The 13,347-nt window shown below is 35.6% G+C and overlaps 1 protein-coding gene across 2 annotated transcripts in view; it reads left to right on the forward strand.

The window, feature by feature from the left end:
• lrch4 (leucine-rich repeats and calponin homology (CH) domain containing 4) overlaps window positions 1–13,347 on the forward strand; it is a 47,575-nt gene that overhangs the window by 21,502 nt on the left and 12,726 nt on the right. For both annotated transcript variants that reach the window (XM_016289070.1, XM_016289069.1), the window contains exons 2-9: window positions 1,601–1,745; window positions 4,052–4,181; window positions 5,203–5,308; window positions 7,145–7,391; window positions 7,499–7,592; window positions 7,691–7,799; window positions 8,447–8,541; window positions 11,411–11,469. In XM_016289070.1, coding sequence (XP_016144556.1) covers window positions 1,601–1,745; window positions 4,052–4,181; window positions 5,203–5,308; window positions 7,145–7,391; window positions 7,499–7,592; window positions 7,691–7,799; window positions 8,447–8,541; window positions 11,411–11,469 — 985 coding nt within the window. The remainder of the gene's footprint in view (window positions 1–1,600; window positions 1,746–4,051; window positions 4,182–5,202; window positions 5,309–7,144; window positions 7,392–7,498; window positions 7,593–7,690; window positions 7,800–8,446; window positions 8,542–11,410; window positions 11,470–13,347) is intronic.

The following is a 13,347-nucleotide window of genomic DNA, read 5'->3' on the forward strand; positions in this document are numbered from 1 at the left end:
TACACACTAGTCAACATTTGAAGTGGATCAAAACTTTTCAGCAATGTTGTCTTAAAACCTAAAACCAAAATGCATACTTGTCTTAGGACAACTTTGAAGAACTTTTTTGATCCACTTCAAATGGTGACTATTGAATATATATATGATGTATATATGTTGACTATTGAATATATATATATATATATATATAATTTGCAGCTTGTAGGCCTATATATGATTATTGATTTGCGATTATTGATTTTAGAAACCTTTTGTTTGGCTATTATTTTTAATATTTTGTAAAGAAGTTTGACAAGCTGAATACGAGAACCACATTACTTTGTGTAGCATTAACAGTGCTCATGAAAACAAAAAAAAATATGCTGACACTTTATACAAGCTAATCTACTACTCATGCATAAAAATGACATAAACAGTTCCTTTAACATGAACAGTTACCAGAAGTGAGTTGTCTGAAATTTGTGTACATTGGATGATTTTTTTTATGACTAGTCCCACAATATGTTGTAATGTTCCAGAAAGCACTAGAATACAGAAACTTGATGTATGTTCCCATCTTTTTTGCTGAAAAAGTGTTCCCATCTTTGCAAAAGCAAAATATCTTTAATATTCAAAAATATCTGTACTAAACCAATGTTTCATAATTAGTTATGAATGTTATAAATATTGATGTTAAGTGAAATTGCACATTATGAATAATAATTAACAATTTTGCATTGTTTTCAAACCCATTATATTGCATTATACATAAAGGCTTTAAATACATTTTTACCAAATGTGTTTGTGTATATTTGCTGTATTTTTAGGACCATTGTTTTTATTAATTTCATGACAGTTTTCATTACCATAATGTAATACTCATTCTCTTTGAGTATTGATGCAACATCTTATTTAAAATGTTAAAAGTATGTGTTCATGGATTTTTGCTGATTTTAATTTATATTTACACTTACATAAAGTCATAGTATCACTGTAATATCAAATAGGATTATCTTTGAGAATGCTTTGAATTATTTAAAAAATATTAAGAATGATTAATAATAACTCGGTGAGAATTCCACACACTTTTTGGTAAAATTTAAAATTTAAGGGGGAAAATGTGCTGAATTATCTTAACAATAATGATACATTACATAAAGCTATATATATATATATATATATATATGTATGTGTGTGTGGTTGTACATACACACATATGTAGTTGTTTTTTTGGTGTTTGGCTTAGTGTTATGTTAGAATCATTATTATACTCATACCTTTTGTTCTTTAATATTTAGAATTGTTTTTACCTTTATTTTTTGTTTTTCATTTAAGTTTTGAAATTTTGTTGTATGCATTTGTCATTTTTATTTAATTTCTTTATTTTTAAAATGTGTATAAGTAGTATTGATAAAGTTTTAGCTTTTGGTTTTGTATCTGTTTTTAGTTGTTTTAATACTACAATTGATTGCTTCTGTTGTACTCATTTGTAAGTCGCTTTGGATAAAAGCATCTGCTAAATGACTAAATAAAAATAAATAAGTATGTGTGTGTGTGTGTGTGCATCTGTGATTGGTCATTATTTATTGTGTGCTAACTGTGATTGGTGGTTCTCTTTCAGACCTGTCAAAGAACCGGCTCTGTGAGGTGCCAGAGGAGGTGTGTCAGTTTGTCTCTTTGGAGACGCTCAGCCTGTACCACAACTGTGTGCGATCCCTCACGCCCAGCCTGTGCCAGCTGCAAGCCCTCACCTACCTCAACCTCAGGTAAAACAGGCTCATGTGTCTCACACACACATTCATATGGTGGCCGAGAGGTGCAGAACAAATCACAATTCTGAAAACAAAATAACAAATTACAAACGCAAATGCAAGTCTAAAAAACTAAATAACAATTCAGAAAACACAACAACAATTCAGAAAACATTATAACAAGTCAGAAAACACAATGACAAATTCGAAAACAAAATAACAAGTCAGAAAACACAACGACAAATCCGAAAACAAATTAACAAGTCAGAAAACACAACGACAAATTCGAAAACAAAATAACAAGTCAGAAAACACAACGACAAATCCGAAAACAAATTAACAAGTCAGAAAACACAACGACAATTCAGACAAACCGGTAGAGGTAGGTATAGTTTGAAACAGCGCCATTGGTTTGGGATTACTCACCGCTGACTGGACGACATCTGTCAATCAACGTATACAGGAAGAACCAGCCGAAGAACAGCAGAGTCGTGGTAGAAAGTTCAGAGATGGTATTAAAGTAGCTCAGTTTAAATGTATTTTATGAATTGCCCTTACTATGGAATAAAAAAATACGGGGTGTCTATTTATATTTAGTTAAAAGTAACTGAAATTCATCAGCCCCAGTGGTGCAGATAAGCGTTTGACTTTGGCTTTTTGACGTGATCGACCCGGGTTCGATCCCGCCTTTTGCTGAACTTTTTTTCCTCCCTTTTCAAATCTCGTATTAGCAATGGATTCTATTTACACTAAGTGGAAATAGTATTTTTAGCAATATGCTATTTACAGTGCAAATACCTATTTACACTGTTAAAATAGCAGGATTTCTACTATCAAGTATACTACTTGTTGCAAATAGTGGCAATTATCTGCACTTCAGTATTGTAGTACATTATAAAACAGTATACAATAATAACGTATTGAGTGTAAATTATAATTTTAATTATTAAATGGATGCCACCTTATTGGTACAATAAAGCCCTCCCTACACCTAAACTATACCTACCTTTTCCGGTTTGTCTGAATTGTCGTTGTGTTTTCTGACTTGTTATAATGTTTTCTGAATTGTTGTTGTGCTTTCTGAATTGTTATTTTGTTTTGTAGACTTGCATTTGCGTTTGTAATTTGTTATTTTGTTTTCAGAATTGTGATTTGTTCTGCACCTCTCGGCCACCGTACATTCACAATAAAATAATTTCATCTCAAATAAATGATGTTCTTTTCAAGTTTCTATTTATCAAAGAATTCTGAAAAAAATGTAGCACCATTTCCACAAAATTGCTTAAAAATGTAGCTTTACCATCACAGGATTGAATAATATTTTAAACTATATTCAAATAGAGACCAGCTATTTTAAATTGTAATAATAGTTCACAGTATTTTACTGTTTTCAACTGTATTTTGACTAGGGGGGCAACGGTTCTCGGTAAAAAATCGAACCGTACCATTCTCCACACACAGTTCGGCATGCAGACCGTGGTTTAACTTAAATCTGACAATGCATCTGTAATATGGTTTGTTAGAGTTCGGCTAATGCATGTTTCTGTTGATGGATACAAATTCTGGCTTCCCAATAAATTACAACAAGAGCGATGAGAGAAAAAAAACAATACGTGGACAAACCAGTCACTCTTTGTTCAATGCGAGTGCTGTATGTTGGAATAACTCATTTATGCCGTCATCACGTGTTGATAGCGCAGGTGAGACCTGAACAGCACACGTTGCTATCTGTGTTTAAACTGCTCTTGATTGAATAACTTTTGTAACTTTAATAAGGATTAATCTTTAATTTATACAGTCAAATATGCAATGTTATTTTACATTTGATTACTTTATTCAATTTCTGTACCTAAAAACTAATGTTAGACCTACCTAAAAACCTGAAAAGCACAGTTTATTTTATTTGTTGCTTTGCTCTATTGTATTTATTTGTGCTGTTGCTTGTAGTTAGATTATTTGTTATCTTCATTATTTTTATTTGACAATATAGTTTTTTCCCTATATTAACATACCACGTACCGAATCGTACCGAAACCGCGACGCTAAAACCGGGATACAAACCGAACCGTGAGTAAATTGAACCGTTGCACCCCTAATTTTGACCTTGGTAAGAAGATGCATAAGATTCTTTCAAAAATATTTAAAAAACTGACCCTGAACTTTTGGATGGTAATGTACACAAAATAATCAGGTCACCCTGAGTGAAATTTCAGCTGGTTTGAAGGATTGTATATACAGTAAATCTTAGTAAAAATACAGTAAAAAGTCAGTCTTTTGTACTGGTCAATTGAATTCTCTCTCTTTCTGTGTGTGTGGTGTAGTCGTAACCAGCTGTCCAGTCTACCGCTGTCAGTATGTCAGCTCCCTCTCCTGCGGGTGCTCATCGTCAGCAACAACAAGTTATCAGTCATACCGGCCTCCATACACACACTCATACACCTGCGACAACTGGTACGTAGAACTGACAGATATACCCTCATCTTCATTTTAAAGGCACCTTATGGACAAAGCTTTGTATACAGAGCTGATCTGCTAAATCCTAACCCTCCCCCTCACACAAACTGGTTGATGTCAAAACCAGGATGACTAATTTGCTATGGATTCCCTTGAGATTTTCCTATGGTTTTTTTTTTTTATAATGGTTTTTTTTTTTATTCATGACTTCATCAGAATTCAGTATGAGTGACTGTAATTTACGTTGAAGAACAAAACATCCAAGTATCTTCAGTTTATATCGATCATAGACCTCGTTATACTCATAAATTGAGAAGAAAAAAAAAAAACGTATAAAAACCCACAGGGAAATTTTTAGGGAACCCACAGTGAATTACTATTCCAGGTTTTGACGTCACAGCTGTAGCACTCTATAAGAACATCTCAACTGTTCTCACAAGCGTTTCACGATATTTTTGAGGACGTTTTTTTTAAAATTTGTAGTTTAGTTAGCATAGTTAAACCATGTCAAAAACGGTCACACAAACACAGTTATTAATGACTGTAAATTTCTGACAGCTGTCTGTGGTGTGAAATCTCTCACGCTCACCAAGGATACATTTATTTGATTAAAAATACCGTGAAAACAGCAATGTTGTAAAAATATTTTTTACATTTTTAAAACAACTTTTTCCTATTTTAACATCTTTTAAAATGTAACTTATTCATGTGATGGCAAAACAGAATTTTCAGCAACCTTTGATTCAGTCTTTAGAATTATATCCATCCATATTTTTGTGAAAACCGTGATGCATATTTTTTCATGATTTTTTGCTAAATAGAAAGGTCAAAAGATTTATTTAAAATAGAAATAAATGTCTTTATTCTTACCTTTGATCAATTTAATGCTCCTTTGCTCAATAAAGTATTCATGTTTGAACAGTAGTGTATGCGCAATATTCAGTCCCTGTTTTATAATTTCTTTCATACCTTCATCTTTCTCACTGCTCCTTCCTTTCACTGTCTGTTTCTCCATCAGGATGTGAGCTGTAATGAGCTGCAGTCACTTCCTGTTGAGCTCGGCCAGTTAGAATGTTTAAGGGATTTAAATCTGAGAAGAAATCAGCTTCCAACTTTACCAGAAGGTGGGTATCTCAATCATATTTTCTAGGCCTTATTACATAAAGCAACTGTCTTCCGATTGACATGGTCCCTACACAGTGTCCATTGCTCCCTACTCCCTAAGCCTGCAGCGTCTTCACACACAAACAAAACTTACTAGAGAAGCGTGAAGTGGGACATAATATACCTCTGTAAATAAATACAATTTAAATTCATGTCTCGCACACTTAAATGCCCTTTGTGTGAAACATATATGCTCCCTTCAAACTGGAATCATGGCGGAATATCCGGTAATGTCCACATCGTAGGGCACTTACAGTCAAATATAACAAACGTCTGAAGCAATAAGAGAAACATACAAAATGTGCAGAGCGGGGGTACGCGAGGACTGGAATTGAGAACCGCTGACATAAAGGAATAGTGTGTTATCTTGCAGTATTACGGAGATTGAGATGTTGTTTGAAATATCACAAAAAATTGGTGACCTCTCTAAATTAACAAACATCCCAAAAGCCAATGTGTTTTGTGGTTGTCGGAGGCTTTTATAGCAAGCTTACTTCTCCTTCAGATTAATAAAAAAATATTTGGACACTTAAACCACACTTAAATAAGTGTGTGAAGGTCATTGAAGATCATTATTTCAAGCAATATATATATATATATATAAATAATCTTTTTCATTTTAAATGATAAAACAACTGATTTACTTTACTGAATTTGGTCACTTCCTGTGGTAAAGGGGTCATATGATGCGATTTAAATTTTTCCTTTCTCTTTGTGTTACAAGCTCTTGGTGCATAAAGAAGATCTGTAAAGTTGCAAAGACTAAAGTCTCAAATCCAAAGAGATATTCTTTATAAAAGTTAAGAGTCAACCACGCCTACCTAAAACTCCTTGTTTTAACACGCCCCCACATGTCTACCTCACGATGTAGGAAGATTTGCATAAGTGGGTTTTAATGTTTTTGTCTCGTCGCACCGGCCGGGACATGGCATCACAATATGGTAAGGGGCCAATCACAACGCACTGGATAGCTGGCCAATCTGAGCACACCTCGCTTTTCAGACCGATGAGCTTTGTAAAAATCGATGCGTTTCAGAAAGGCGGGGCATAGAGGAGAAACTGATGTACAGTATGTGGAACATAATGTGTTTTTTTAACCTTAAACCGCATAAACACATTTCATTACACCAAATACACAAAATAATGTTCTTTTTAGCAGCATCATATGACCCCTTTAATGGTTAATGTGCAGAACTACACTCATGGTTACTTTGATAAGACACATTTATGAATTTGAAGACTTTGCTGGCTAAAAGTCATTGCAAATATGTGACCCTGGAGCACAAAACCAGTCTTAAATTGCATGAGTATATTTATCAATAGCCAAAAATACAGTGTATGGGTCAAAATTATTGATTTTTCTTTTATGCCAAAAATCATTAGGATATTAAATAAAGATCATGTTCCATGAAGATATTTTGTAAATTTCCTACCATAAATATATTAGAACTTAATTTTTGATTAGTAATATGCATTGCTAAGAACTTCATTTGGACAACTTTAAAGGTGATTTTCTCAGTATTTCGATTTTTTTGCACCCTCAGATTCCCTATATTCAAATAGTTGTATCTCGGCCAAATATTGTCCTATCCTAACAAACCATACATCAATGGAAAGCTTATTTATTCAGCTTTGATGTATCATTTTTTTTTTAAACTGACCCTTATGACTTTTTTTGTGACTCGGAAGAGTCATGTTTTAATTTGTGACTTGTCACTTGATTTGTGACATTCACGCATTAATGAATAGTTTTTAGGACCAGTGTATATTGTAGATTGACTCTTCTCTCATCTCAGAGCTGTCAGAATTGCCGCTTGTCCGTCTGGATGTGTCGTGTAACCGCATATCGCACGTGCCTGTGTGCTACCGTCATCTCCGGCACCTCCAAAGCATCATTCTTGACAACAACCCCCTCCAAATGCCCCCCGCCCAGATCTGCTCCAAAGGAAAGTTCCACATCTTTAAATATCTGAACATGGAGGCCTGCAAAAGGACTCAGGACCAGTTTGAAAAAGCTCTGCGGCCCACCGCCTTCAACAGCTGGTGAGGGATCGTCAAGGACGAGAGGTCTTAGAGTGTTGAAAAGTTTGAATGGCCTCTATCAGTGAAAACTCTACTCATGCTTCTCTTTATGCGTGTGGTCTGTGTAGTCTGGATCAGGACCTCTTCCCCGGTCAGTATGGTGGCCTGGATTCTGGCTTTAACAGTGTGGACAGCGGTAGCAAAAGATGGTCAGGAAATGAGGTATAAAGAGCTGTGAATTTAAGCATTAATTCCCTGGTTGCTAAAGGCTTATTGAGTGTCATTTTAAACAGCTGTGTGTCTGTGTTGTTTTATTTGAGTCTGCTGATGATTTCTCGGAACGGTCGCTGCGATTGACGGACATTTCCCGCGAACGCACAAACTTTCAGGAGGAAGAGGAGAGAAATATATTGCTAGATACACCCAAAGGTAATGTTAATGGACTCTCTAGATCAGTGGTTCTAAACCACGGGGCCAAACATCCAAGGGGGCTTCAGGATGACTTACAGAATTTAAAACAAGACAAAACAGGAAATAAAATAAGCTAAAACAACTAAAAATGTTTCTTATTTTAATTCACCCACTTAATAGTGCTTATGTCTTCAACGAATCAGGATTCCTACAGTGTTGGAAAACCTGGATATATGAAGAATTGTTTGATTTGTAGATCTAGAAAAGAAACGAAAACAAGAAAAAAACTAAACACAAGAAAATAATTTTTCTTTCCTTTGTTTTCTGAATGTATATTTTGTGGTAAACAAAACAAAATAAAATACTCCAATTGGAATTTTTCTACATTTTCTGAATGTACATTTTTGTGGTAAAAAATAAAATAAAAAACAAACAAAAGAAACAAAATAAAATAATTGGGATATTTCACTGTTTTCTGAATATACATTTTTGTGGTTATGCAAAGCTATAAATTATTTTATCATGTAGAAATTGTGAAAATCACGGGGACTTCAAATGTTGTTGTGGACTGTGGGGGCCTTGGAGCCAAAAAGGCTGCTCTAAATCTAGATGGCCACTGGTTGTCAGTGATAAAACATTTCTAAAACTCTTTGTCCTTTCTGTAGTGAATGGAGACCTGGAGCAAGTGAATTTTATAGGCAACAGTGTAACGGAGGAAGAAGAGGAGCGGTGTCACCCTCCACTTACAGAGCTCCCACAGGTGAGGAGGATTTACTGCAGTGACACAAGCAGTACACTGAACATTAAAGGTGCACTCAGGGCTTTTGTTTTTGGCCCTTTTCCAAATGGTACCCTGTATTGTGCTGGTGGATGCTCCAGTGGCCTTGAAAGTTGAAGATCTATACTGACAGCTATTGGCAACCAAAAAATATGGTTAGCAATGTCATTAGCCGTGTTTACATGCAGCTGTTAGTAATCTGACTTCCCTCAGTCAGAACAAAGACCACCTCAAGCATGGTAATACCAGTAGGTGTGAATCACTGGCTGGTAGATGAGACTACTTGATGACTTAAAATGATTGTTGAGAGGATGAAAAGTAAGAAGCACGGACTTATTCAAATCAGTTTATGAGGAAATGAAAGTCATTCAGACAGGTTTCTGTTGCTGCGGTAATGTTGACACTAAAGGTAGCCATTTACATACACAGAGCTAAAGAGATATTTTTTAGATATTTTTACATTTTAGTGTAGGGTACATATTGAGTACATTAAGGTACCAACTGCAGTCAGGTTGTATTTAAATTGATGAAAATGTGTAGCTTTTGTAGAAATACCACATTTTTGTGATGGCATGTTTGTCATCTGTGATTCATTGCACAACTGAAAGTGTGTGATATTAGGGGGTTAATGCTGATGAAGTGAGAAATATTCAGTTGGTCATGTGATCTGAAGATGGCTGTCAATAGCACTTTTCATTTCTTTAGGGTTAAAACTGTTTTACATAGGGGAAAAATAATATGCACCTCTAAGTTAACTAACACTCTACATTTTGAATATGTTTTTCAGACATATAAACTACCATTTAAGTGTTCTATAAGATTTTTAGTCTCTTTTGCTCACAAATGCTGCATTTATTTGATCAAAACAGGAAAACAATAAAACGGCAATGTTGTGAAATATTCTTACCAATTAAGATAACTATTTTATTTGTTGTTTTCTATTTGAATATATTTTAAAATGTCAATGATTCCTGTAATGTCAAAGCAGAATTTTCAGCAGTCATTACTGCAGTCTTCAGTGTCACTTGATCCTTCAGAAATCCTTCTAATATGCTGATTTGGAGCTCAAGAAACATTTAATATTGTTATAATTGCTGTCAACAGTTGTGCTTCTTAATATTATTTTGGAAACCATGATATATATATATATATATATATATATATACAGTGCCTTGCGAAAGTATTCAGACCCCTTCATTTATTTCACGTTTTGTAATGTTGCTGCCTTATGTTAAACTGCTTTAAATTACTTTTTTCCCACATCATTCTACACTCCATACACCATAATGGCAAAGCAAAAAACAGGTTTTTAACATCTTTGCAAATTTATTAAAAATAAATAACTTAAATGAATCCATTGCATAAGTATTCAAACAGTTGAAATTTAGCTCAGGAGCATTCATATTACTTGTAGATGTTACTACACTTTAAGTGAAGATAACCTGTGGCAAATTCAATTGAATGGGTATGATTTTAAAAAAACACACGTCTTAATAAAAGGTCTAACAGCTGATAATGCATATCAGAGCAAAAACCAAGCCCTGAAGTCAAAATAACTGCCTGTAGAGCTCAGAAACAGGATTGCATCAAACACGCATCTGGGGAGGAGTTCAGGAAAAAACTGCTTCATTTGAAGGGCCACAGAAGCATGTAGTCTCTGTTACCCTTTAATGGAAGACGTTTGAAACAACCAGGACTCTTCCTAGAGCTGGCCTCCTGGCCAAACTGAGCAATCGATGGAGAAGGGCTTTGGTTAGTGTGGTGACCAAAAACCTGATAGTCACTCTAGTTGTGCTCCATGATCATATGTGGAGATGGGAGAAAACTACAGAAGGACAAACACCACTGCAACACTCCATCGATTTGGGTTTTATGGCGGTGCGGCAAGACTCAATCCTCTCTTCAGTGAAGACACATGAAAACACACTTGGAATTTGCAAAAAAGCAACTAAAGGACCCTCAGACTCTGAGAAACAAGATTCTCTGGTCTGATGAACCTCAAATCTAAGCATCATGTTTGAAGGAAACCAATTCTGCTCATCACCTGCAGAGTACTATCCCAAAAGTAAAGTGTGCTGGTAGCAGCCTCATGCTGAGGGGCTGTTTTTCAGTGGCAGTGACTGAGGAACTCGTCAGAGTAGAAGAAAAGCTCAATGCACCAAAATATAGAGATAGCCTTAATAAAAACCTAGTCCAGAGCATTCAGAACCTCAGACGCAGAAGGTTTACCTTCCAACAGGACAATGAACCTAAGCACACAGCAAGAGTGGCTTTAGACAACTCTGGGAATGTCCTTGAATGGCCCAGCCACAGCCTGGGATTGAACCCAATCAAATAATTCTGGAGAAACCTGAAAATGTGCGTCTGCCCCCATCCAACCTGACAGAGCCTGAGAGGTGAAGAGGTGAGGAGAAGAAAGGCAGATAATTGACAAATGCTAATGAGCAAAGCTTGTTGCATCATACCCAAAAATACTTAAGGCTGTAAAGGTGCTTCAGCTAAGTACTGAGTTAATGTAATGCAATGTACTTATTTCAGTTATTTTTTTTTATAAATTTACAAAGTTGTGACAGTTCTGTTTTTGCTTTGTCAATATGGTATATGGAGTGTAGATTGATGTGGGAAAAAAAGTTATTTAAAGCAGTTTTAACATAAGGCTGCTACAACAAAACGCAAAAAAATGAAGGGTTGTGGATTCTTCATTTACTTATTTCTTTTAGCATTCGTTCATTACTAAAAAATAAAAAAGCTTACTCACCCCAAACTTTTGATTGTTAGTGTAGAAGTCATAAGGTAAAAATTATGTTGATGTAATGTCAAATTAAAATGATATCCCCTCTCTCCATGACAGGAAAAGAGTGAAAGTACCAGCAGCACACCCTCCCAGAGCCCTGAATCTACAGGCAGCAGGTAAGGGCTTATGCACATGTTCACATCTGTTTGCAAATACACACATTGCTTACAAAACCTGCTATTATTATTAAAATGGAGAATGTCTCTGAAGGGTCCTCACATACAAAAGAGCCCCCCAGAACTCTCAGAAATAGAAAATGATATGCATTTTAACCCACATAAAATGCCAATTCAGCAGTATACTAGCTTATCTGACCAGCCTGTTAGGTGGCTGATAGTGGAGCTTTTAGACCTACAGACACTAGATACTCAAACTGACCTGTGCTTGTGTGTGTGGTATCAGGTAAACTTACACAGCGGCTTGTGTTAGATACGTTTATTTTACAAACATTGCAAATAGTTTCTGCTTGATCTGCTCGATTTTTCATCGGAGATCCGCACTCAGTGTTGGCCATGAAGAAACATCAGTCATGTAGACATACTGCATTCAAATGAGACGATGCAGGATAAACTAAGAGTACGAAGACATAACAAAAAAAGTGTCCGAATTTGAATGCATTTGAATACAGCTGGGAAGGATCCATTCTCGTGCTACAGTACGTAATGTGTGGATGGGCATGATAAATGGAGGAGAGGAAGACATTGTACTGTCTCATGGCAGCAGGCCGGAACATTTCCAGTAGCTCTCTTTGGGGTGTGGAATAAGTCAACGAACCAAAGGTGCTCCAAGATGGAGAGGATGTGCAGAGTTGTTCATTTATAGAGAAAAATAGAGGTAGAAAAAAAGCAGCAGACAGTCAGAATTACAATTACCTGTTTCTCCTGTGCCTGTGTGATTTGAAGGCCACAGTGACGTCCTTCAGTTGATTATAATACATGCTTAAACAGTTGCTGTGAAAAACAGTCTCTTAATTAGACTGGATCCCTCCTCCACTTTGATTGCACAAGGTCAATCTGTGAGGCAGTGCTGGGAAAAGTCAATATATGTAATGCGAGTTTCCTCCCACAGTTTCAGTGTAATTGAGTATCTTACTGTCAGTTACTCAGTAAACTCATCTGCTTTATTCTGTTATAACAGCAGCCAAATTAAAGATATTTTTCTTTTTTTTACTGTAAAAAATAGAACAAAATATTAATAAAAAATAATAGTTACATTCTTCCATGCTTCTAGGCCTGCACAATATATAAAATGAAATCAATATCATGATTTTCACATTGCAAAAGCTGCACCTTAGTTAAAGCTGCAGTCCGTAAGTTTTGCCGCTTTGTCGCCATCTCTGTTTGAAAACCTGCAATTGCAGCTGTGTGCGGAATTATCTAGCTTGTGTGGGTTGTACTCTGGCACGGATCCAGCGCGGATGAATCTAATGTTCTGAAGAGTATGTGTGGCAGTCAGTCACCGCACCAGTGTGGATATTTACTGTACTTTGCACTCACAGATTCTAGCCTACGTCTTGGAATATATGACCCAAATAAGAATTTTCACCGAGTATTGTCATCTGAACAAGTAACAAGTCTTCCACGTTTGTTCTGACCAACTGAGGAAAAAAGCATTACAATAAATCGTGCTACCAATGGTGGTTTAATCTAAATTAGCTCATATCACATCAAACCGTGCAAATTATTATTATTGTTATACTTTATTCTCAAATTGTTAATGTTAACAACATCAGCATTGCGTGCCTATGTGTATAGTGTGTATTAGCGTGTAGATTTCAATTTCTGGACAGTCTAATCTCTAATTGTCATACCACTCGAATTTAATATTAAGAAATTCTTTTAACCCAAAAAGCAAACTATGCTCCCTTCGAACTGGTTGTCTTTAAAATACAAATCTTGTGTAATCCCAGGCTATCTGTAATCAGAAGCACATTTATAACTGGAATATAATTTAATTTCATTCACATGTGTTTCATAAACCCATAATCCTTTCTG

The sequence above is a fragment of the Sinocyclocheilus grahami genome, unplaced genomic scaffold (genome assembly GCF_001515645.1).
Source record: "Sinocyclocheilus grahami isolate Dianchi unplaced genomic scaffold, SAMN03320097.WGS_v1.1 scaffold240.1, whole genome shotgun sequence".
NCBI lineage: Eukaryota > Metazoa > Chordata > Actinopteri > Cypriniformes > Cyprinidae > Sinocyclocheilus > Sinocyclocheilus grahami.